This window comes from Eschrichtius robustus, chromosome 11 (assembly GCF_028021215.1).
Source record: "Eschrichtius robustus isolate mEscRob2 chromosome 11, mEscRob2.pri, whole genome shotgun sequence".
Taxonomy (NCBI): Eukaryota; Metazoa; Chordata; class Mammalia; order Artiodactyla; family Eschrichtiidae; genus Eschrichtius; species Eschrichtius robustus.
In genome coordinates, this window is record NC_090834.1 from 66,579,543 (window position 1) to 66,605,475 (window position 25,933).

The 25,933-nt window shown below is 39.1% G+C and overlaps 1 protein-coding gene across 2 annotated transcripts in view; it reads right to left on the reverse strand.

Moving 5' to 3' along the window:
* Nucleotides 1-14,724: 14,724 nt before the first annotated feature.
* The window catches only part of TRIM66 (tripartite motif containing 66), a 72,647-nt gene continuing 61,438 nt past the window's right edge, over nucleotides 14,725-25,933 (reverse strand). For both annotated transcript variants that reach the window (XM_068556236.1, XM_068556234.1), the window contains one exon: nucleotides 14,725-14,771. In XM_068556236.1, the coding sequence (XP_068412337.1) occupies nucleotides 14,751-14,771 (21 nt within the window). In that variant the 3' untranslated portion in view covers nucleotides 14,725-14,750. The remainder of the gene's footprint in view (nucleotides 14,772-25,933) is intronic.

The window sequence follows — 25,933 nt, forward strand, 5'->3', positions numbered from 1 at the left end:
ACCAAGACTTTGTTCACAGAAGCTTCCCTGGATCTGGTAGCCCCAGGTCTCTGAATTCTATCTACTGCCACAGCAAACAACTTAGGCCCACACTGATTGTATCTACAAGGATGACCTACAAGCACCTCAAATTCAACATGTTCACAGCAGTAACATATTCACAGCAGTAACTACCTTGCCTCATTCCTCCACCCTCAACCCTTGCCTGGACTTGCTCTTCCACCTCCACCTCCACCTCTTGGGACCCCTACTTCAGTGAATTGTCCCACCATCACCCACATGGGAAACCATAAATCTAAGAGTGATGCTACTCTCCTCCCTCTCCCTAAATCCACCAATCCTGCTTCTACCTCTAACTATCTATAGAATGAATCTGCTTCTCTTCAGAATGGATGTAGAGCAGGAGAAGAGCGAGAACTGGAGAAGAGGGCCCATGCCTAGTCCCCCAGACTTCCAGGACTGGAGAGCAGTGACTGAGAGGTCTGACCCAGGCACCAAAATAGCATGGTTCAAATCCCAGCTTAGGCATTTACCAGCTCTCTGACCTTGGGCATATTACTGAACCTATGTCTCATTTTTCTCATCTGTCCAGTTGAGAAAATACTAGTAGCTATCTCATAGGATTATTGTAAAGTGCAAAAGAATTAATATAAAGTGCTTAGAATAATGTCTGGTATACTTTATAGTATACACTACTATTTCCAACAGAAGCGTGTTTTATTTTTAATGTCATAAGATATTTGTTCCACAATGGTGTAAAATCCAAAAGTTTTTCATCAAGACAGAAAATCAAAACATAGTCCAATGTCCAATTAATCTGAGTCTCCATCCCACTTAAAGTTTTAGTCACGTTGTGCCTATGGCTATGTCCCTACTGTACAACTGCAATATCTCTTACCTAGATTACTATACCAGCCTCCAATTAATTGATCTCTTTATCTCTAGCCCTCTCCAATATATTCTCCAAACTGCAGCCAAAATGATTTTTCTAAAATGCGTATCTACGTATGCCGTTCTCCTACTTAAAGCCCTTCGATCACTCCCTATTACTTTGAATTAAAGTCTAGATTTTTTTTAACATGGCTTAAAGAGCCCAATATGATATGTGTGATATGGTCTCAAGCTTCATCCTTATCTACCTTCCCACCCCGCCATCTAGGCTCCTGTCATCACTCTTTCCATTCCTAAAATTCTTTCAGGTCCCACACCTCTCAGGTCTAGGCTTTTATATATATTATGTCCTCTGCTTGAAACACCATGCCCCATCACTCTTCCTCTTACCTGCATAATTGCTACCTACCCTTCAGTCTTAATTTAGATGCCGCTTCATCCAAAAAACACATCTCCTGGCCCCCAAATCTGGATTAGGTGCCCTTCCTATGATTCAAGCAGTACCATATACTTCCCCTATCAGAGCACTTTTCTCAACTGCCTATTTGCTTATCTATATTCCCCCATCAAACTATAAGCTGTACAAAGGTAGAGACCACACCTCTCTTTCATCCCAATGCTCACCACAATGCCTGCCACGTGGCAGGTGCTTTATTAAATATCTGTTGAATAAATTAATATCACAAATGGGGCTCCAGAAGGTTCATGAATATTTTGCAAACAACATTAAGTGTAAGGATTTTTTTAAACTAAAGTAAATCAAGTAAATTTATTAGTAATTAATACAGAAGTTGAAAGTCTTACAGAGACACTCAATATGACATAGAATCTAATCATTATGACTGTCCAGTGACCAGGTCAGAATATTTGGGAAACAGCAAAAGAGGCCTCTATGAAGAATATAGGTAGAAATAGTTTCCAGTAATACAGAGGTAAGAAATCATGAGCAACAATGTATCTCCTGCTAAGCCTCTGGAAACCAAAAAAAAAAAAAAAGAAATCTATCATAGGAAATCTTTTAAAAATATAAAATACATGCTTTAATCTCCTGGCCAACTGTAAGTTCTACCACACTGAACTGAAAAATCAACGCCTAAAATCCATGCAGATTAAACACACTGACAAGTAAAAAATTAATAAATATTCAATCTCACCTCTACCTTAACAGGCAATTTTCAATTCTCTTATTTTCCCCACCTCCATACACAAAGTAAGCTTCTCCATCCTCTATACCTGGTAGCAATTTATACACAGCTCTGGTATTACTTTCTTTTTTTTTTTTTGGTATTACTTTTATCACACTCGATCGTTATTACTTAAGTACCTCTCCACCACCAGACTCTCAGGAAGACAGAGGTGGTGTCATTAATTCATCATTGTATCTTTAAGGCTATCACTGCACATAGTAGGTTTTTGGTGTTTGTGGAAAGGAGAAAAAGGAAGAAAGAGACAGGGAGAGAAAGAGCAATCTATTTATACAAGTATGTCAAAAGGTAGTAGTTGAAGTGGTAGAGAACTCCCACAGATGTAAGGAAAAGAAGTCCGAAAGAAGTTAAATTTCTAAAAGTTAACATGCAGATAATTCAGTGAACTTTAATATTAATTAATAATAGAAATAAGGACTACTCATTCTCATCCAATGGCAGTCTACAAGAAAGCTTACAGAGTAAGGAGCTCCATGTAGACTTCTTTATGTAGCCTATGTAGAAGCACAGAGCGCCGCCCCCCCAAAAAAAGGAGGAAGAGGAGGGGGGAAGAGCAGAAATGGGAAGAGAAAAATAAAACAATTGTTCCATGCCCCACTCTGTGTCTAAGAAGTCAAAGTGATTCAAACACTTCAAAAATGGTTGTCCATGGCCAATGTTATTAACATTTTGAGAAAGATGCATGAGGATGTTTTACTATTGGGGGAGAGAAAAATGTTGGATATTCTCAACAGAAATTCATTGTCATATTTTCACTTAGCAACATGACTCTAAAATGTTCAAACATGAAGTGAAAAATTCATTTGTTCAGTGTTTGTAACAGATACTCAAATATTTGAAAAATCATTATTTCAACATTAAATATCACTATTTACACTACACAGTATGTAGGCTGGAGTTAGAAGAAAAGACTATCATGTGGAAGATTTGCTTTTAGCAGAGTCAGACAATCTGTTCATTCTCCAAGATGCCAAGAATTCACCTCGCTCCCCAATAAACTTAAGGACATTCCCCATATACTCTAATACCAATAGCCCAGGCTGTGTAAGAGTTCGTGGAAGAGAGATGTAATCTGCTATCAACACATATGCAATGAAAAGTGTAAAAGAATTCTAAAAGTCCTATAAAACTTGTATCTTTCCCACCAGGGAAATTCTCCCAGCACAGTGACTTCCTTTTTCATAATACCAAATCAAAGCTTTAATAGCATCCACGTTGTGCTTAGGTTCAGCCCAGAAAACAGACTTCTCTAAAGACTTTGGAAAAGAGACCCAACACTTAGATGGAGTCTTATCACTTCAGAAGAAGGTCTATTCCGAAAGAGAACCATCTGTCCCTGAAGGCTGAGCTCATTCCAAAGAGAAGATATGTAACTTCCCCCTTTTTATTAATTTACTGGCATCATAACTCACATCAATTTAAAGGCATTTCATCCACAATGAGCAAACTGTTTGAAAGCTAAATGCACTAAATCTTCTTTCACGGGGCCTGTAAGTATTTTTTGAACTCTTAGTGGTTTGCACTTAATGTTTTATTTTAAAATCAGTTTAATCATTTCCTAAAACCAGTATTTCTTCAGGAAGATGGATTTCATTTTACCTCCATATCTATTACCCCAGGTCAGAATTGCAATGAATTGTGATTCCATTTGAAACCACTAATACTGCACTCAAAAATCCAATCAGTAAGGGAGTCTGAAAACACAATTTTCCAAAACGACTATAGTGCTCCTACTTCCTATTCTTAAATATCTAAGACACTAATTGAATGTCCATACTATTTTATCTATAGATCTTTCTCAAATACTCTCACAATAAAATCACCAGTTTTTAATTCCCACTTCCACAAAGTGGAAGACTTTGTTTTGAAGACTTAACAACTGTATTTTTAAAATCAGTTTGATAAATAAACGTTCAAAAAAAAAATGTTCTTATGAGACTCAGAAGTCTCTACAGCATATAGCTTGATATGTTTTATAACAGCAGGAAGAGAGGACAAAACTATGAAAGTATAGTAACACTCAATTATACAAAACAGATGTATGAATATGTGTATAAGTATACATGTGCATGGGATATATATCCACTTGTGAATTATCTACGAAAACAATTTAATGTCAGGCAGCTTTTATCCACCATGTCTTCTTGGCTATGGTATGATCATGAATATAAAATCAATCATATAAATCACTAAAGCAAAACCTAGAATGGAGAAGTAGCCACGTCATAGTATCAGGCAATCACAGAATCCTGGAATTGGAAACAACATCAAAGGACATCTGATACAGCACGGAATTTCTTTCACAGATCTAATGAATGCTGACATGGACATTGTTAAAAGTTTTCCAACGACAGGGAGCCCATTCTTTACTTTCCCCAAGAAGCTCATTTCATCAGACTCCAGTGACAGGATGTTTCTCCTCATATCAAGCCAAAATTATCTCCCTATAAATTCTCCTGTCAGGTAGTACCTAGTCTGTTCTTACGGATATTCCTAGTCCATCTTTAACAGGTCTCTGTGTTCTAGATATGAAGGAAATGAACATGTTCCCCCTGGTCATATTTCCTAGAGGCTAGCCATCTTTTCTACATCCCCAATACCCTCAGCTGTCCTTCATATCATTTAAAGACCCTTAACCATCCCAGGCACTTCAGTCTCCTCTTGGTGAAATTCAATTTGCCAGTATCTCTATTAAAAAACGGCATCTAGAACTAAAAATCATACTCCACAAATTATTACCAACATTTATTCACTAGGAAATAGATATTTGGGAAAGTGTCAAACCAAAGAACACTCTGCTTCCTAGGGAGCAAGTTTTAATGTATACAATGGAAATGGCTAGATAAACAGAAAATATAAATCAATGCTATCCAAAGACAGTGATGAGAAAAATGGGGGTGGGAGGGGAGTTTAAAATACAGTGTCATTAAGCTATTCATTCTGAAAGAAATTAAACCACACTATGTGCTAGTCCACAACCTAAATTACCTGAGAACTGGTAATGCTAAAGTAATATGACCACAACTTTCTAAATTTGCAATAAGCACGGTTATATATAGTCATAGCCTTTAAAATAAATTACTTTTAATCTCATCTAAAGAATCAAATGAAATCAAAATACTGGATGTAATTAAGACTGTTTAGTTTCCCTGGAGATTATACAAATCAGACATGTTAAGCATTCTAGGAATGAAACATTTGATACAATTAAGAAAATCCTATTGAAAAAAATTAGTCTGTAAAACAGAGATAATATGGGGCTAAGGAATGGCTTATTAACTACTCATTCAATTCTGAGTATAATAAATACAGCTATTACCATTTCAATTCACTAGTGGCTGAGCTCAGAAAGCTAAAACACTGCCACTCAATCTGCCTCCAGAATCTATTGATCTAATCAGTATAGTCACTGCCTGCCTCATTTATTGAATCACAGAATTATTTTAGGCTGAAAGGAATTTAGATGAAAAAAAAAAATGTTAGTAAGAAGGAGGACCAAAATTAAAGACCAAAATCTGGTACCTTGTCTCCTATACTTGAACAACCCTTCAAATACTTGAAAGCAGCTGTCATACCCTTCCTTCCCGCCCTAACCAATCTTCTTTCCAAGGCCAGTTCCTTCAATGACTTATAATATAAGGAGGATCTCAGAACAAAGTCCTATATAAGTGACCTCTGGAAATTCAGACATGTTCTTTCATGTCTGACAGGCCAGCTTAGACTGTGTCTTGAGGGGATAAATGAGTGGCTATCGGGAGGAGGCTGCCCCCAACAAGATGAAGCCTCTTGAGCCCCACTCTTCAACCCCTCAGTTACTCTGCATAAGGCAAGCAAGAGGGACCTGAGACACACAGCCCTGGAGCAGAGCCAATCAGTAAGTGACTATGGAAGAAGATCAGAAGAGACGCTATGACTATGCCAACATCAGAAACACCAGGGGACAGCACCTCCAGTTCAGGGGCCTTCCCCTATACCTGGCCTTTCTCCAATAGCGCTCTCTCCACTAGGTCTCAGCCAACCTAATGGGTCTTTCCTGTTTCTGACTAAGCCCTGGGGCAAACAGGACAGAGACTCCTCCAGAGAGTATATAGCCACAGAGGGAGCTCTCCATGAGGATAAGGTCATAATCCCAAAGTAGACAGGCAAGTAACCTAGGATGATATTAAAGTGGCAGGATGCTATAACAAGAGAAGCAGGATGGCAAAAGCCCAAAATATTAGATGCTTGGGGGAAATGCTAAAGACAAAGAAAAGCATTTTTTTAAGCTAGGCTTAAAATAAGAAGAATAAAACCAAGACAGTTGTTAGTTCTTAACTACAAATTATGCTTCTGTCTTCTCCATCCAAACTGACCTCGAATCTCAGCCCAGCGTAACAGGCTCTTTGTAAAGCTGGGCACTGCTGGCCTGTCAGTCATTGTCTTCTATTATTCCCCTGGATATCAGCTTCCTTAACGACCTACACTCTTCCCCACCTCCAGGCTTTTGGGTCTGCTGCTCATCCTGCCTCAGATTCCTTTCCCCTTCAGCTCATCCTCCCCTGACTGCCCCAAGCAGACTAGGGAGTACTCTCCTCCAGCTCCGATAGCACCAATCCATGTGTCTCTTCCAGCACCTCCCACAGGATATGATCATTTCTTGGTTTGCTTCCCTCCAAAACAGACTGTAAGCTCTCAAAGACTGTATCTTCATATTCCAAGAATCTAGCATAGTGTCTGGCTCTTAATTTAGTAAGTGAATGAATCAAATGAGGGAAGTAGGATAAGTAAGGTGACAATCATGTGCCAGGCTTTGTCTCATGTATGTCTTTTATCTCTTCTCTACTGACTAATGACAGACATACAGAGAACAGTGCCTGAAACACATTAAGTGATCAATAAAAACCGACTGAATAAATCAAGTGAATAAACATGAAAAGAGCTTTGACAGATTCAGCACAGTGATATAGTCATGAGTATGAAGGTCCCTTCCAGTGCTAAGATTCTATGGAGTTTTAAAAAACTGTACTTATACAAATTTCCCAGAAGGTTTGGAAAAGAAAAAAGGGAAACTAGCATTTATTGAGGAGCTATAAATTTGTTAGGCACTTTATATATGATATTTGATCTGTTTTTCATAATAATCCTGGGAAGTTGGGATTATAATCCCCATTTTACAGATAAAGAAACCAAAGATAGAGATGCAGAGACAAAATTTGAAATCAGGTGAGCCTGACCGCAATCCTGATATTTTCCCACACTGCACACATGAATCCCTGGGAGAAACACAATTCTCCCTTCCCTATCACTCCATTCCAAGGAAAAGGAGTTCTGAAACAAGCCAAGGCTCAATCAGGTCATGATTCCAGAGGGTAGAGCTTTCAATGGGAAGTATGAAGAGGTGAAAAAGCTCTACCTTCCCTTAAGAATACCCCTCTTTTCCTTGTCGAAAGGTTCACAACTCTTCCCATGTTCCTCCCATGAGTCTGGAAGGAAAATTTTAGGACCTCTCCAGCTTATAAAGGGCCTCTCCAACGCCTCTTTTACTCTTCCCGGTCCCCAAAAGGTCAAGTGGCAATCAAGTTATAATTCAGAGGAATGATGGCAAGGAGAGAGCTATGGGTCTACTTGAGAGGCCTTAGATTAGAGGGGGAAGCAGCCCTGAAGCTTACACATCCCCTGCAAGCCTATTCACCAAGTTATAAGCCTACATACAAATGGTAACCGAAGTCCTAACTAGCAATACAGATATTTCTTTGCCTAGGATGTCTTCTGTGTAGGATGGTGGCATCTAATTGAGGTGACAAGGAATCAGCCAAATTTTGTTTCCCCAAAACATGACTCACAAGTTGACTTAAACAAATAACGTGAGGTGTACAACAAATGGTCCTGGGACAACCGGTTATCCTCATACAAAAGAATTAATTTGGACACCTACATCACACATATACAAAAATTAACTCAAAATGGATCAAGGCCTAAATACTAGAGCTAAAACCACAAAACTCTTAGGAAAAAAACATACGAGCAAATCTGACCTTGAATTAGGCAACAGTTTTTTAGATATGTCATCTAAAGCCAAATGACCAAAGTAAAAACAGATAAATTGAACTTCATAAAATTAAAACTTTTGTTCCTCAAAGGACACTACCAGGGACTTCCCTAGCAGTCCAGTGGTTAAGACTCCGTGCTTCCATCACAAGGAGCATGGGTTCAAACTAAGATCCCACATGCCACAGGGTGAGGAGGCCAAAAAAAAAAAAAAAAAAAAAAGACCCTATCAAGCAAGCAAAAAGACAACCTACAGAATGGGAGGAAATGTCTGCAAATCATATGTCTGATAAGGGTCTAATATCCAGAATATATAAAGAACTCCTCCAACTCAAGAATAAAAAGAGAATCCAAATTAAAAAAATAAAGAAGTTAAATAGATACTTCTCCAAAGAAGATATACAAATGGCCAAAGATGTTCAACATCATTAGTCATCAGGAAAATGCAAATCAAAAGTATAATGAGGTACCACTCCACACCTACTCAGATGGCTATAATCAAAATGATAGACAATAACAAAGCGTTGGGGATGGTATGGAAAAATGAAACGACTCATACATTACTGATGGGAATGCAACATGGTGCAACCACTTTGGAGAGCAGTTTGGCAGTCTTCAAAACGTCACACATAGAGTTACTGTATGACCAGCAATCCTACTCCTAGATATATACTCAAGAGAAATGAAAAGATATGTTCACACAAAAACTTACACCCAAATATTCATAGCGGCATCATTCATAACAGCAAAAAAGAAAAAGAAGAAACAACCAAAATTGCCATCTACTGAGGAATGGATAAAAACAATGTGGTATAACCATATGATGGAATTTTCTTTGTTTATAGAAAAGAATGACGGACTAATACATACTACAACAGAAACGATTCTTGAAAACATCATGCTACGTGAAAGAAGCCAAATGCAAAAGGGCCCATACTGTATGATTCCATTTATATAAAATGTCCATAATAATAGGCAAATCCATAGGGAAAGAAAGTAGATTAGTGTTTGCCAGGGGCTGGGGGAGGGGAGAATGAAGAATGACTGCTAACAGATGTGGGGTTTCTCTTTTGGGGCGATGAAACATTCTAGAATTAGATAGTGGTGATGATTGCAAAACCTTGTGATATACTAAAAACTTAATCTTACACTTTAAAAGGATGAATTATATGGTGTGTTAATTATATCTCAATAAAAAAAGGTGAGCTGCAAGTATAAAAATGAGCTAAGTGTACACATTATAACATATGTACCATCAAAGAGATAAAACAGAAAAGCAATTAAGTTAACTTGAAAATCACTGCTGGACATTGGTGTTTACTTTCATAATAACAAATATGAGAAGTATTACATTTTATTGCCATGAACTGCACACCAACATCAAGAAGATTGATAGGAAAAATTAATTTGATTCCATGAAAAACGTCCAAGGATAAATATTTGCTTTCTTCCCAATATCTCAGCTGGTTGGAAGCTGAGCTCCCTGGAGCAGATATAAGAGCCTCTATGTTAGATTTGCTGACAGCAAACAGACTTGAAAGAATTCAAGTATAAGAAACTGAGCCTCAGACACGCTGCCTTTGGTAAATGGTAAATGGATTCTCTCCCAGCAAGCTCTGTCACTGCAGACAAGCATTCCACCATGATAACGACAAAGTAACAGAGTAGAACTTTCAATTACCAGCATCTCAACCTTAGAGACTGGATGAACATCTTCCATAAGGCTTTTCTCAGATTCTCTGAATGAATATGTGTGAGTCCAAATGACCAGTTTTTCCAGGTGAACACAGTTCATGTTAAGAATACTGAATCACAAGCACACTTTGTACACACACAATGTAAAAGTAAAAACATAAGACAATATTCTAGAACTATGCCTGGAACATAGTAGGCACCCAATAAATACTTGTTGAATAACGTTTATATAGTTAATAATATCTACTACATAATTTAGATCAAATACTAAGGCAAACAGTAGCAGTATTTCTAAATCAACTTATCTTCATCAATAAAGTTGTTTTTTTCTTGCTTTATTCCTGATGTTATACCACACCCTTATTGAGAGTCAAACTGAAAAGTCAATGGTTCTTAAGAAAGATAATTAGTCTATCATAAGTAGAAAGGATATTCTGATTAATTCTAAAAGTTACTGCCCCTCATCTTACAAACCTTCCTGAAATAAAACAACTTTGGGTTAATAAAACTGCAGGAATTTGTGAGGTGGTTAGTCTTTCATGTACCCTAAGATTTATTTTAGTTAATAAACTAAGAAAAAGATATATTGATACAGTTTAATAATAAGTTGTTTACTCTTCACATTCTGGAACCCTAAGACAGGTCCAAGCAAAACACAATTCACCTCATTGATCCCTATTGGAGCTCAGTAGGAAGGGAAATTCTTTCTGAAGCACATATTAAAGCACACTAACTTACCAATGCCTAGAAGGTCAGCAATTAATTCTACATTACATTTTCCCTTTTTAAAGCCTCTTTTAAAAACAGGGAAATAATTTCTTAGAATCTAACAACTGTGGGTGCTTGAAATACTATATAGAATCATCAGATGGATAAAAGAAGTAGAAAATCTCTTCAGAGATCACATCTTTTCCTCTTTCAGGACACTTCTAAAAGTCTCTAAGGATACCATTCTACAAGTTCACGATCTATGACAGACTCTGTCAGAAAAAGTCTTCGTCAGTTTCTTTTACAGCAGTATAAGCTCTTATCTTCTATCTTCAAGGAGACATGAAGATGACATGAGTATCACCCTTTACATCATCATCTTTTAGGTTTTTTATTGGAAATCACAATGCTCAATTCTCTTTCACTTTCATTAACTCTTCCTTGATTTGCTGACATCACAAAATAACATTTTTAAAGAAACTGTAGTTTGTTAACTGGTCTCTGCATGAAAAAGACTTTCTAAGCATAAAAAGCAATGAATCAAAAAAGAAAAGGTTAACAAGTAAACAACATAAAATTGTTTTAATTTCTATAAATCAAAAGCCATCATAAATTAAAAGAAAAGGCAACTGTAGGAGAAATGCCCCAATATGACAAGCAAGGGATAATATCCTTACTCTATAAACAGTTCACACAAATCAGCGTCTGGCCAAGACAAGTGCCCCCTACCCCGTCCCGCATTCCCCTCCTCATCCGTACAAGAAATTGCTAGGCCCCTACAAAAAAAAAAAGAGGTTACAGCTTCTTTCTCCCAGCTTTCAGAATCACTGTGCCTTTCTTCTGCCTTAGTCCTTTGCCTCCTACCCGGATGCCCTTTTTCTTCTCAGCCCTGTTAGCCAGGAGATTCAGATAAACAGCCTGATCTTGATTTCAGATTTTCCCCAAGATCCAGCCTCTGAAACACTGCTTTCTACATTGCTCTGTAACCAGTAGGCAAGTAACAACTCACCCCAGGCTCCAGGGATACCTTATCCAACTAATTGCAGCCAAAGCCCAACATACTGGCTCCTGCCTGGGCTGGGGAGGCAGAAATCAAACAATTAAACAATTAAGAAAAAAACTGAGACTCCAATATAAAAACCATCAAAGAGCTTGTGCAGGCAATCTAATAGCTAATAAGATTTTTAATGCTTTAACACATTAATAATGGAAGATGTGAGTTACAATGAGGTACTATTTTTAATCTGTGAAATTTGCGAAGATTTTTAAAAAATAATAATGCTAACACAGGTGTCATAAAACTGATACCAGGATGGTAAACTGGTATACTCTTTATAAAAGTGGCAGCATGTGTGAAGAGCATTCATCTGTCCTTTGACCCTGTAATGTCATTTTTAGGAATTGATCTTCAGTAATCAAAAATCTAGTCAAAAGATTTAAGTATAAAGATATTCATCTCTACATTTTTGTACGTGAAATGTAACTATCCAACAGTAAGTAAATTGCAAATAAATTATGCTTTATCCACAGTGTGGATTATTATGGAGCCAATAAAAATGATATAGTAAGAGCTGACTATTCTATAGCACTGATTAAGGACCACTGACCGTCCTAAGCAGTTAACATGTATTCACTCATTCACTCCTCCAACAACATAAATGGAAACTGTGAGGTAGGTAGGTGCTAGTATCATCTCCATTTCACAGGTGAGAAATCGGAGGCACAGAGAAGTTACGTAATTGGTTCAAGGTTACACTGGCACAGACTCACATGCCCTTTTCTGAAATTCTAAAATCCAAAAAGCTCTGAACACCACGTGTTCTCATAAATTTGTGGCAAATTCATTTGTTGGCAAAACCTGACCTGAACTGAAGCAAAAGTATGTATAGTCTTTACTTACCCCACTTTGAGTGAAGTTATCTTGCTAAAGAAAACAATGCGTTTGATTACAGAGTGCTGCCCCAGACCCCACGAGAAGGGATGCAGTTTATACACCATGTTGTCTTTCTATAATCTGAAAAATTCTGAATTTTAAAGCACAGATAGCCCCACGAGTTTCATATAAGGAATTGTGGCAGAGCTGAAATTCAAATCTATGCATCTGCTTGGCTCTGGAGTCTATGCTCTTAACCACGATGGTTATTTTAAGAGCCTGTTTAATGGCATGGGAAAATTCTTATAATTAAAATATTTAAGTATTTATTAACTACATATGATGTGTCAGACACACAGACAAAATTAAAATTGGGACAATGCTACTAAGGACAGATAAAACTGGTGTCAGAAGAGCCTATACCCTAAGGGGGCTTGTCCTAGACAGACTGGTTGGTCAGTGGCAGTTTTCCTGAGGAACCATCTGATCTGAGAAGTGAAGAATGAGCAAGAGTTAACGAGAAGAGGGAAGAGCATACCTGGAAGGAGAAGAGCATATGCAAAGCCCCTGTAGTAGGAGGGAAAACGGAGACAAAGGACTCAGAGTCAGTGTAACCGGAACACAGAGAACCAAGAGAGCCTAGTGTAAGATAAGGCTAGAGAGGAGGTAGATGCTACAGGACCTTATAGGTGGAGTACCCCAGTTTGCCTGAGGGACAGTCCCAGTGTAAATAATAGCACTCTCTTTTACTCTCAAAGGTATATTGGTTTATATGATAAAATATATGGCCATCCAATTTATCGGCCACATTGAAGAGTTGTACTTTTATCCTAAGAGCAATAAGAAATCCTGATGGATTTTAAGCGGCAGGGGGGCAGAAGAAGGGTATCGTAATGAAATTTTAATTTTCAAAAGATTAGTCTTGCTACAGGGCAAAGAATAGACAAGAATACTGAAAGGACAGGGTGAATACCTTTAGACCAGTTTGGAGGCTACAACAGGAGACCAGGCAAGAGACAATGGCAGCTTGGTCTAGGGTGACAGTGGTAGAGACAGAAAGAAGTGGATGGAATTGAGTTTGGTTTGAACATAAACAGACCTTGATGATGATTTGCACATGGAAAGAGAGTCCAAGACTTCTGGCTTGCAAACTAAATGGATGGTGTTATGATTCACTAGAGATTTACATGAGCTAGAAATTTAAATATGTGAGGCATCTGCATAGCAGCTGTAATTTGAAGCGGGGGAGCCTGGAAGAGTGTCTAAAACAAGAAAAGTTTAGGTTCAAAACTTGCTGATGCTTCTTTCCATTGGCAGAGCCCTCTTCCGATGCATGACCCTATTTTCTGGTTGAATATTGGAGCTGTTTGGTGGTTAGACAAAAGAGAAGGTCCCCCTTGCCTGGTGATACGGGACAGGGGGAATCAAACCACGTGCAGCATGTAAACACCCGTTACAACTAAACTCCAAGTGCTTGATATTTACTGTTCACAACGCAGTCTCACATACAGGCTCCTTGGAGCCCACAACACTTTGTGAGAAAATGTGGTCTGCAATTAAGGATGAGGAAACTGAGCTAGAGCGCTTAAATTACCTGTCTACACAGAGGCTGCTCTTATGCCATACTATCTCCTCAAATGTGCCATCCACTGTGTGCAAGCAACTACACTAAGTGCTGTAAGAACTACCAAATAATGAGGTCCTACTAGGTGCCAGGCTCTAGGAGATTAAAAAGAGAAAGAGAAAGGAAAAAAAAAAACAACGCAACTTCAGAACTTTAAGGATGTGTTACACTTACCCTAGAGTAAATTCGCTTTAAATTTCAAAAAGGTTCACGTCCCAAGCTGGGGTTGAGGTGAGAAGGTGGAGATGAACCGGGACAGCCAGGGACCACCCCAAACACCGACCCAGGGGGAAATGAGGTCCCAACGTCTGGGCCCCGGGAAACACTAGGAAGGGACGGCGGGGGCCACCAGCCGACTGAGCGGCGGAGGCCCAGCTGCCTGTTTGCCAGCGCGTTGCCACAGCAACGGCCAGGTCGGCTTTAGCCCGGGGCCTCCCGCCCACTTCCGCGGGGTCCGCCCTGCACCGCAACGCCAGGGGGCCACTCACCCGGGCCGTCGAGCGGGCTGGCTCCCAACTGGCGCGCACACTCCGCGCTGGTAGTCGCCAAGTCCGGAATTCCGCACCTGAAGAAACTTTTCGGCCGGCGGGGCAGCCGCAGGGAGGTGGACGGGGGCCGCGTCGGGACAAAGCGCGTCGGCTTGACGCGAAGCCCTTCTCCCCGCGGCGGGGGTGGCGAGGAGGGTGCTCCCAGGTGCGTTCGGAGGCGTTCCCGCGAGCAGCTCCTCTTAGCAATGGACCTGAGAAGCCTGTCTCGGGGACAGAGAAGCAGACACATGTTACACTTTATAACAGTGATATCACAGTGCTGAGGTGATGTCCAGGCTAATATTCTCGCTCAGGGCTCGAGGCCTTGTGGTCCAGCCGGTTGGAGCTGGGGCTGTAAGCCTCGCACTGCAGTGGGTTCCGAGCCGGCCTAAAAGTCAGGGAAATGAATACCAGTGCTGGGGGGACAGACCCCGGAGTGCAGGGTGTTTGTCCCCACGGAGGCGCTGAGAAGGCTCTTGAGAGATCAAATGACAATTACCAGGAATATGTTTTAGCCACAGAGCTCTGTGGAACCATCTGAATGCGTGCCCCCCTGCAATAGAGGCTAGAAATGCGGGCTCCAGCTGTATGCTAATGTATTTCTGACCTGAACTAGGAATGGCTTCTGTGGACACGGGTCTTGTTCTCTAGCAGCTGCCGCGGGGGTGGGGGGACGAGGGGTGGGCTCAACTCTCCAGATACTAGCCTAATTATTCAGGCAGATGTCCTCTAAAATTTATTTGATTAATAGCCAAGAACTTGGTACAGCAGGTCGATTCATTTTATTGCTTAGAGGTAGAAGTCCACCTTTGGCAACGGGTTCCTCCCGTCAGCTTCATCTGAAAACTCATAATGGCCGTGGAAAGCAACCGGTAACTTCAGTTTTGCAAATTTTCCGAACACAAAAATAATCCCCACCATGTCCTGTACTCTAGAACTTTGGGGTATTGGCCAGACTTTGTTCTGAAGAAGTACAGAACTGCTGTCTAACAAGGGTCTGGAATAGCCTGCAAGAATTTTCTGTCTCTCTTCCCGAACGCTGCCTCTATCCAAGCGTGAGTGTTAGTGCCACAATGTCCAACAAAAGAAGATAAACTCTACCATCTGCTTCACTGAGCTGTGAAGTGTGTGGATCTGCCTTTAGTCAGCAGCTGTGTAGTCTTACACTCCACAGCCTTACCAAGAAATAACTTTGAACTGTCCACTTTCTAATGGCTGTGAAAAGCCTGGTGGAGAGAAACTACAGTTACGGAGAATTGTTTGAAAGGCATGCAGATGACCCCCTCCTCTACATAGTCTCTGGGTCAAGTGAGTTCCAAACCTGCTACATATCAGAGACATCCGGGGAGTTCTGTTTGTTTTGCTTTGTGTTTAAATACAGATTCACAGGACACGCTTCCAGAAATTCTGATTAAGTAAATCTCATGAAACCATTTTTAAAAGATCTTCATATGAGCTTGATACAAAGCTAGATTGGGAACCACTGGGCTATGTTTTATCCTGAATTAAGCCAGACCATCAAAAAGCTGTTTGTTCCACTTTTTCTTCACCCTTACAAAATTGTCTCTACCAAGTCATGCTTTACCCTTATGCCATCTGCTTATATTGAGATGCTATTAAAAAAAGATACGCATGACACCTCTGAATTTACTGGAGGGATTATTTTAAGAATGATGTTTATTACATCCCAGTAGCAGAATCCTACCATATTGCCCAGCCCAGGGTTTTTCAAGTCTTTTGGACGATAATCCACCAAAAGAAATATGTTTTACATTATCACCCAGTACACAGGTACCTATGCATTTAATAACTAAAACAAGTTTTATAAAATATTACCCATTCCACATGCATTTTATCGCTTTTTAATGCTGGTTTCCACCCGTTAAATGATTTATTGACCCCTAGATGAGTTGAAAGTTGCATTTTAAAATCAGCAGTATAGGGACTTCCCTGGCGGTCTAGCGGTTAAGACCTCACCTTCCAGTGCAGGGGGTGCGGGTTTGCTCCCTGGTCGGGGAGATAAGATCCCACATGCCTTGCGGCCAAAAAAAACCAAAACATAAAACAGAAGCAATATTGTAACAAAGTCAATAAAGACTTTAAAAATGGTCCACATCAAAAAAAATCTAAAAAATTAAAATACAAAAATAAAATCAGCAGTATAGCCAGATATCGTTTTCTGGAAACTAGCCCTGATCCTCAGACAAACCAGGCCACCTGTCCACAGTCTATTGCTCCAACAGCAGTACCAGAGCCAACCCAATCACATCTTTCTCCCAGGAATCTGGAATTAGGACTGAGAGATTTTACTTTTTCTAAATCTAGGTAGCTAACATAGAAACATAGAATGCTGTAATATTGAAAGTCAGAAGCTATCCACAGACATGCCTTCCCATAATGTGGCCTGGAGAAATGCAGAAAACCAAGTTGCAGGAAAAATGTGAAAAGAACAGGAAGTATGAAAGAGATTCACAAAGAGGAGAGAAGAGACCAAAAGAGTTGTGACAGCTTTCCATCCCTGATCATTTTATTTCTTGAAATGAGCTGCATTCCTGCCTTTGAATTCCATGTAATATTCCAAATCTTTATAATAAGATGCACTCTTTTGCTTAAGCTAGTTCAAATGGCTGAGTTTCTGTTATTGCAACCAAGATGAATCTAATTATATTGGTTTTATATGGCTTTTGTAACAAATTACCACATACTTGGTGATTAAACAATGTAAGTGTATTATCTGGCAGTTCTATAAGTCAGAAGTCTGACACAGGACTCACTGGACTAAAATCAGTGTCAGCAGGGACTTGTTCTTTTCTGGAGGCTCCAGGGGAGAATCTGTTTCCTTGCCTTTTCCAGTTTCTAGAGGTTACCTACATCCCTTGGGTTCATGGCCCTTTTCCTCCATCTTCAAAGGCAGCAATATTGCATCTTTCTGACTGTGCTTCTGAAGTTACTTCTCCCTCTGCTTCTAGCTAGGAAGGTTCTTAGATTTTAAGGACCCAAATGATTAGATTGGGTCCACCCAGAAATTCCAGAATAATCTCCCCATCCCAAGGTCCTTAGCTTAATCACCTCTCCAAAGTGCTTTTCGCACGGAAAGTAACATTCACAGCTTCGAGGAATTAGGACATGGACATCTAGGGGGAAGGTGGGGGTGGATGCACACTAACATACGATCACTCTGTGCCTTAATGTATTTCAGTCCTGAATGCCAGGGAAAAGAATCTTTTTCTCCTTGAAAAACTGATTTCCTCATAAAGAAAGCAAACCATGAAATTGATCACTTTTCCCTTTTCACCTTCGCTTCTAGGAAGACAGGAACCAAATTTGCAGCTCAACATTAGTAATTTTGTCAAACTCTACTGCTTGCATATCAGTGTTACAACTTTCTTCTGTTCTCTCTCTCTTCCATTTTCCCACATTTCTACCTTTTTTTTTTTCATTGTATTGACTGTATTATTTTAAGCTGCTTCAGATATTTTGACTTGTTTCCTCTGCCTATAAGTCTCTGCCCCCATACCTCCACAAGGCTGGTTCCTTTTAATCATCTATATCTCAGCTCACATGCCACCTCCTCAGAGAAGCCTTCCCTGATCCCCCTATCTAAAGTAGTCCCTCCCACAGTCTATCACATTACTTTACTTTGTTGTCCTAGAGCACTGAACACCATCTAAGACCATCTGATTTATTTTCTTTCTTCCCTCACTGGAAGTTAAGCTTCAAGACAGTAGGGACCCAGCCTCTTTGTTTATTGATTGCTCCCAGTACCTGGAACAGTGGCTGGCAGTTAGTAGCTATTTAATAAAAAACCATGGCATTAGTAAATGAAAGAATGAATAAAGGAAGTGCAGGAAGAAGGAAAGAAGAGACTTTGTAGAACATGTTGATATATAGGTGGATAGATAAATAGGTAAATAGGCTGACAGATAGACAAATATTCATTTCTAATGTGCAAATGTCACCAATATTTATAGGGAAGAATCAGAGAAACTACACAAGGAAGTAAAACATAACTCCCTACAATATGTTCATAGAGCTACTGGGTTTTCTTGGGGAACCCTTTATGTAAATGCCTTAGACAGAAAGTTTCTTGAAGTTTTCCAGTGGCTCAAGGCAGCTGTGTTAAATATCCCGGCTGGTTACCATGTCTGAAGTCATCAGTTCTCAGTGAGGTGATGGATTGCAACACCATGACCCCTAACAACAACAAACTGTTGACACTGCCAAGGGAGCTCAGTCTATTCCAGGGGTCATTACTGCACAGCAATCGGCTCTCATCCTAGTCCAGTAATTATCAAAGTCACCACTGCCAACAAGTGTTATATGCTGTTTACTTAAACACTCTATGGTAACATCATTGTTACAATGCAATATCAAATTGCTTGACATTTAAGAAGAGAGATCAGAATCCAAGTTTGTCAATGTAACAAAACATAGAAGCAATTAGTATAGTTTGTTCCAGGGTTTGTTGACCCTGTTAGTAAAAATACCAAAGTCTTGGAGGGAAGAGATGGACTTCAGTTTTCGTAAGTCAAGAAGCAGTTGATTTACACATTAATTACAATTTATCTCTGTTATTCAAAAGACTCTATATCACAAAAACATCACTCCATAATTTTTCTGTTCTATAAGATAAATTATGATATTTTAAAATCATTATGTGTTATATTAAGATTTCTTAAATTGGGGGACATGTCTTTGAAAAGTGTATAATGCAAAATGTAACTTTATCCTAATGATAGCTCTTTGATTATTGGTAGGCTCTACCACTTTTCTCTTCTTTCCACTTTTCTCTTCTCCTACCTTGACAAAAGTAAAACTGTACCTTATCCCCACAGCTCAAAAGGAAATAAACATTTAGCAATTAACTCAGTTTTTCTGATCAACTGTGGATGTCTGACACAGCCCCCTTGTCAGATAAAACTAATAGAGTTCAGGTTAGTGCAAGCCAAAACGAAATTAATGGTTCATAGAGTGGAAGACTTGATATTGTTTAGATGGAAATACTCCCCACATTGATCTACAAATTCAATGCAATCCTTACCTAAATTTCAGCTGCCTTTTTTGTAGAAATTCACCATCTGATCCTAAAATTCATATGGAGGTGCAAGAAACTCAGAGGAGGCAAAACAATCTTAAAAAGAAGAACAAAGTTGGAGGACTCACACTTCCGGATTTCAAAACTTACTACAAAGCTTTAGTAATCAAGACTGTCATATTGGCATAAGGATAGACATATAAAACAACAGAATAGAAACGAGAGCCCAGAAATAAATCCATGCATCATTGAACAACTGACAAGGGTGCCATGGCAATTCAATGGGTGACAGGATAATCTTCAACAAATGATGCTAGGAAAACTGCAAGAGAGTATATTTGAACCTGTACCTCACACCATATACAAAAGTTAACTCAAAATGGACCAAAGACCTAAACATAGGAGCTAAAACAATAAAACTCTTAGAAAAAACACAGTTATAAATCTTCAAGACGGATTAGGCAATGGTTTCTTAGATATGGCATCTAAAGCAAAAGCAACCAAAGAAAAAATAGATAAATTGGACTTCATCAAACTAAAACTTGTGCTTCAAAAGACTATCAAGAAAATAAAAGACACCCACAAAATGGGAGAAAAATATGTGCAAGTCTTACAAGTGACAAGAGTCTAGTATCTAAAATATATTAAGAATTCCTACAACTCAACAGTAAAAAAACAAATAACTCAATGTAAAAGTGGGCAAAGAATTTGAAGACATTTTTCCAAAGTAGATATACATAAAGCCAATAAGCACATAAAAAGATGTTCAATATCATTTGTCATTGGGGAAATGCAAATCAAAACCATAATGGGATACCACTTAATACCCACCAGGATGGCTAGAATCAAAAAGACAGACAATAATATATGCTGGTGATGATGTGGAAAAATTGGAACCTTCATACATTACTGGTGGGAATATAAAATGTATAGCTGCTTTGGAAAATAGTCTGGCAGTTTATTAAACAATTAAGCATAGGGTTTCCCTTGCGGCGCAGTGGTTAAGAATCCGCCTGCCAATGCAGGGGACATGGGTTCGAGCCCTGGTCCGGGAAGACCCCACATGCTGCAGAGCAACTAAGCCCGTGTGCCACAACTACTGAGCCTACGCTCCAGAGCCCAAGTGCCACAACTCCTGAAGCCTGGCGCCTGGAGCCCGTGCTCTGCAACAAGAGAAGCCACTGAAAAGAGAAGCCCACGCACCACAACGAAGAGCAGCCCCCACTCACCGCAGCTAGAAAAAGCCCGCGCGCAGCAGCAAAGACCCAACGCAGCCAAAAATAAATAAATAAAATAAATAATAATAAAATTAAAAAAAAAAAATTAAGCATAGAGTTATCATATGACCAGTACCCAAGAGAATTGAAATTACATGTCCACACAAAAAACTTACAAATGTTCATAGAAGCATTATTCATAATAGCCAAAAGTGGAAACAACCCAAAATGGCCATTAAATGATGAATAGATAAACAATAAATGGTATATCCGTACAATGGAATTGTATTTGGCTACAAACAGGAATGAAGTACTGATACATGCTACAACATGGATAAACCTTGAAAACATTATGCTAACTGAAAGAAGCCAGATGCAAAAAGCCATATCTTGTATGATTCCATTTATATGAAATGTCCCAAATAGGCAAGTCTGTATAGAGAAAAAGTAAATTAGTGGTTGCCAGGAACTGGGAAGAGGGAATGGGGAGAGACTGTTAACAGGTATAGAATTTCTTTTGGAGGTGATAAAAATGTTCTAAAATTAGACAGTGGTGATGGTTGAACAACCTTGTGAATATACTAAAAACCATTAAATTGTACACTTTTAAAAAGTGAATATTAGGTATATGAATTATGTCTCAAAAGAGTAAAGTAAAAACAACTAAATAATACTTTATATTTCATGGATTCTAAAACCCATGTATTTTTCACTTTTTAAACTTCTTTGAAATTGGGTTGCATAATTGATTACATATTACTATTGCTGTCAGCCAGGTAGCAGTCCTGACATGTGTAAAAGTCTCCCTGAAGGACCAAGAAAGTGCCAGCATCTTGGTGTCTTAGTTTTCACAAAATACAGGTGATATTCACTCACCTAATATCATCAACTCTGTTCCAGGCACTGTCCCAAATGCTTTCTGTATTTTAACTTATTCAATCCTCACAACAGCTCCATGAGATAAGTACTGTTATTATCCTTATTTTACAGACAAAGAAACAAAAGTACAGCGATTTGTCCAAGATCACACAGCTGGTACGTGTGAGTCCCATCCAGGCTGTTCTGGTCCAGAGTCTGTGCTCCTAACCATTAGGCTTCACTGCCTCACTTACCTGTGAGTGCAAGACAGCCATTACTGTCAACGGTCTTCAAGGTTTCCTACCAAAGTTGGCCAAAAGAGTAACGAAAGCTAATAATGAGTCTTGCAATGGTTCAGTGATTAAAAACACCATTCATTTGGAAGTTTGGCTGGTTCATTCAAACATCTTTTGGCTATGTCTAAGGGAGTTCACAGCCCGGAACTTCATTTACAGAGCTCAGATAAGAGGGAGTAACCGCTTCCTGCTTGACTTACAAGGTGAGTAAAGGGAGCTGGAGCTTTAGTCCAGACCCTCCTCATTTTTCCCAGCTGACTGCAGAGACTGACCTCCTTCTCCTATGAGCCTGACTGGGTAAGGGACAGGGCAGAGCAGGTCCCAGCATGGGGATGGAGGGATGAAGTCTCTTTTACTCATACGTGAAGAGTGTGGAGCCAGAGGAAACACCACCAGAAGCCATCTCAGGAAGAAGTGCAGGATCAAACCTGAGGCAAATATTCCACCTCCTTATTACCTGACATCCAACCTTGCTGATTTAATGCAAAGTCAATCGTTGGAAGATTGGAAGGACTCCTGAGGATTCAAGGGTGTATAGCATTCCAGGCTCAGGAGAGAAGATGGATTGTATCACTTCCAAGAAACTACAGGCAGAAAGAAAGGATAGCTAAGCCCTCCCTGTCCCCATTCTGCCAAGGCTCTTGCCACACCCACCCCAGCTGAGACCCTTGGATACCAGATGCCTCGTTAAGATGACTGGGGAAACCTAGCCGAAGCCAGATTGCTTCCAACAAGCTGACCCCACAGACACCCTCAGTTCCTGGAGGCCAGAGTGAGGATGGAGACTAAACTCAGAGCCCTTCACTGCCTCTCCACATCCCCTTACAGAGGCTAGCAGTAGCATTTTCCAGCCATGAGGTAATTTCACCTCCTCCAGCTTAGGCCTCTGCCTCAGAGTCCAGAAGCCAAACACAATCCTTTCAGTAGAGAAAAGACGGAAGCAAAGAGGACAGCAGAAGATACACCCAAATAAGGCAGGGTACCAAGCTCTGAACTGTTGCATAATGGAAAGAGGAATGGGTGGGCAGAGGAGGTGCCTGGAATCACCATCCTTTAATTCATTTTTTTCTCTTCTTAAATCTTCATTTGGTAACAATTTCAAACTTACAGAAAAGTTGTGAAAATAAAAATAGTAGAAAGAATACCCATATACCCTCTAAACCCAGATTCACCTATTAACATTTTATCCCATTTGCTTTATTTGTATCCTGTATATATTTTTCTGATTTTTTCTAATTAGGTATTTTTCTAATTAAATATATAAATATATTGAAAAATACAATATAGATAAATTATATTAAAATATATTTTTACATATTTAAATTATAAAAAAAATATTTTTTGCACCATTTAAAGGTAAGTTACATACACTATGGCCTTTTACACCTAAATACTCCAGTGCATATTTCCTAAAAAAAAGGGTAATTTATTATATAACCACAGCACAGTTATCAACTGTAGTGTAGTTAGCATTGATACGATACTGTAATCTACTATCCATATTCCAATTTTGTCAGTTGACCCAATGATGTCCTTTAAGCATTTCCCCCCTTCCACTACAGGACCCAGTTTAGTCCTGGATATTGCATTTAGTTGTCATGTGTCTTTAGCCTTTTTTAATGTGGAACATTTTCATAGCTTTTCTTTGTCATTAGTGACATAGACATTTTTCTAAAATCCAGCCCCCTATCCCCTGACTTTAACATAACATTCCTCATTTTGGGTTTGTCTGATGTTTCTCCATAATTAGGTTCAGAGTATGCATTCTAGGCTGCGATATTGGATGGGTGATGTTGTGTCCTTCTCAGGGTATCACTTCCGGATGCACAACGTGTCCACCTGTCCCTCACTGGTGACGTTATTTTGATCACACAGTCAAGGAGTTGTCTTATTTCTCCACTGTTTAATTACTGTGTATTTTTTTCTCCCTCACAACTAATGAGCCGTCGGTAGAGAGGCAATTTAAGGCTGTGCAAATATCCCGCTCCTTATCAAAATGTCTCCCTAGCACACTTTCCTGACTTTGCCAGAGAGCTAAATGAGCACCGCTGGCGCCACCTATGGGGCTTCTGGCACACTGCAACAAAGGGAATGGGCTGTGGATCCTCCCTCACTCCTGCCACTTGTCTGGTGCCCAGGAGCTATTTTGGCCTTAGACATTTTGAAAGAAGAGCTTTTTGAGACTTAAGTCACAAGGCTTGAGTTCTAGCTCTGACATCGCCACCAACCCATGAGGAAACTGGGACAAGTCCTTCCCCTTCTCAAGACTTCAGTGTTCCCAGTAAAATGGGAGGTTGGATGACAAAGACCTGATTTCATTCATTCATTCAACAAATACTTGTTGAGCAACTACAGGCACTGTTCTAGGGTCTGGGCAAGATTTCTGCTTTCAGGGAGCTTATACCATATGAGGGGCGACCTAGACAATGTACAAGAAAACAAATTAAGGAAATGGATAAATACACATAGTAGTAAGTGCTATGCTGACAATAAAACAAGATTGTGAGAGCGAGTGCCTGGGGTCCACTTTAGACTGGGTAGTTAGGAAAAACTCTCGGAAGAGGGGTTTTGGCTAAGACATAAAAGATGATATTTGAAATATACCATGATAAAAGTTTAAAAATACATATAAAAGTATTTGTATAAAAGCAGTACAGCATTTTAACACCAAAGTTTGGGGAAAAGACAGAAAAATTATGCATAATGCTACCACCCTAATATATTTTAGGATAATAACATTTTATATATTTGTATTTGTATCTTTTTTCTTTTATTTTACATATAATTCTGTTTTGCTTTTTTCAATTTAGCATCATCTCCTAATTATTTTCCATGTTGTTATTCTAGATGCAAACATTGCATGCCTCATATTCCATTTGTTAAAATTATTTGCCCTTTTCCCTCCCAAGAACAGTGTAATAAACATCCATGTCCCCTTCATCTAGATTTACCAGTTGTTAACTTTTTGCCACATCTGTTTTACTTCTAATAATGTAATATGTAGTTTTTCCAGCCCTGAGAGTTAGTTGCAGACATCATGATCCTTTGTCCCTAAACACTTTAGCATGTACCACCTAAAAACAAGGCCTTTTTCCTCTGTAACCACAGCTCAAAGTATCGCTCTCAGGAAGCTTAATATTAATACAAGTTATCAGCCCGTATTAAAATTTCCCCACTTGTCCCAATACTGTCCTTTCAAATGAGCTTGATAATTATTTTAACTGATACCTCTGCTTTCTGAAATACTTGAGAGGTTTCTCAAGCCAGAAGAAGTTTAGAATTTCTTTCTCCCTTTATGTATCTTCTGACTCTGTTGGATTCCTAATTCAAACAAAGACTTTGAGAGTCTTTGTCTCAGTTCAAGTATGCCTATAGACTCTTTAAATATCATTTTAAATTATATCATATTAATTATTTAACCATCTTCTATAGGCTTTTCATTGTTTCTAATATTCTACTGTTACAAATCTTGATCACACCTAAAAAGTAACATAAAAATTAAAGATAATATAAAGTAATAATAACACTAAAAATAATAAATCCTAATATCATCAAATATCCTGAGTTTTCATCTATTCCCAATCGTCTCATAGTATTCTTTAAACCAGGATGCAAATAAGTTCCATACTTTGCAATTGTTTTATATGCTTTTTTAAGTCTCTTTAGTCTGTAGGTTTCCCCCCCCATCTCTTTTTTTTTTTTCCTTGCAATACATTTGTTGAAGAAACCAGGTCATTTGTTCTGTCATTGCTCACAGACTGGATTTTACTGATTGTATCCTTGTGATGTCATTTTAAATGTTCCTCTGTTCTTTGTTTTTCCCTCTCAGTTGGAAACTACATCTGTAAATTGGTAGTTAAATCTAGAGACTTGATTAGATTCAGATTCTATTTATTTGGAAACACTTCATAGATGATGTTGTGTATCAGGAGACATGTAATGTCCGGATGTCTCTGTGATATGGGTAACCTTGGATG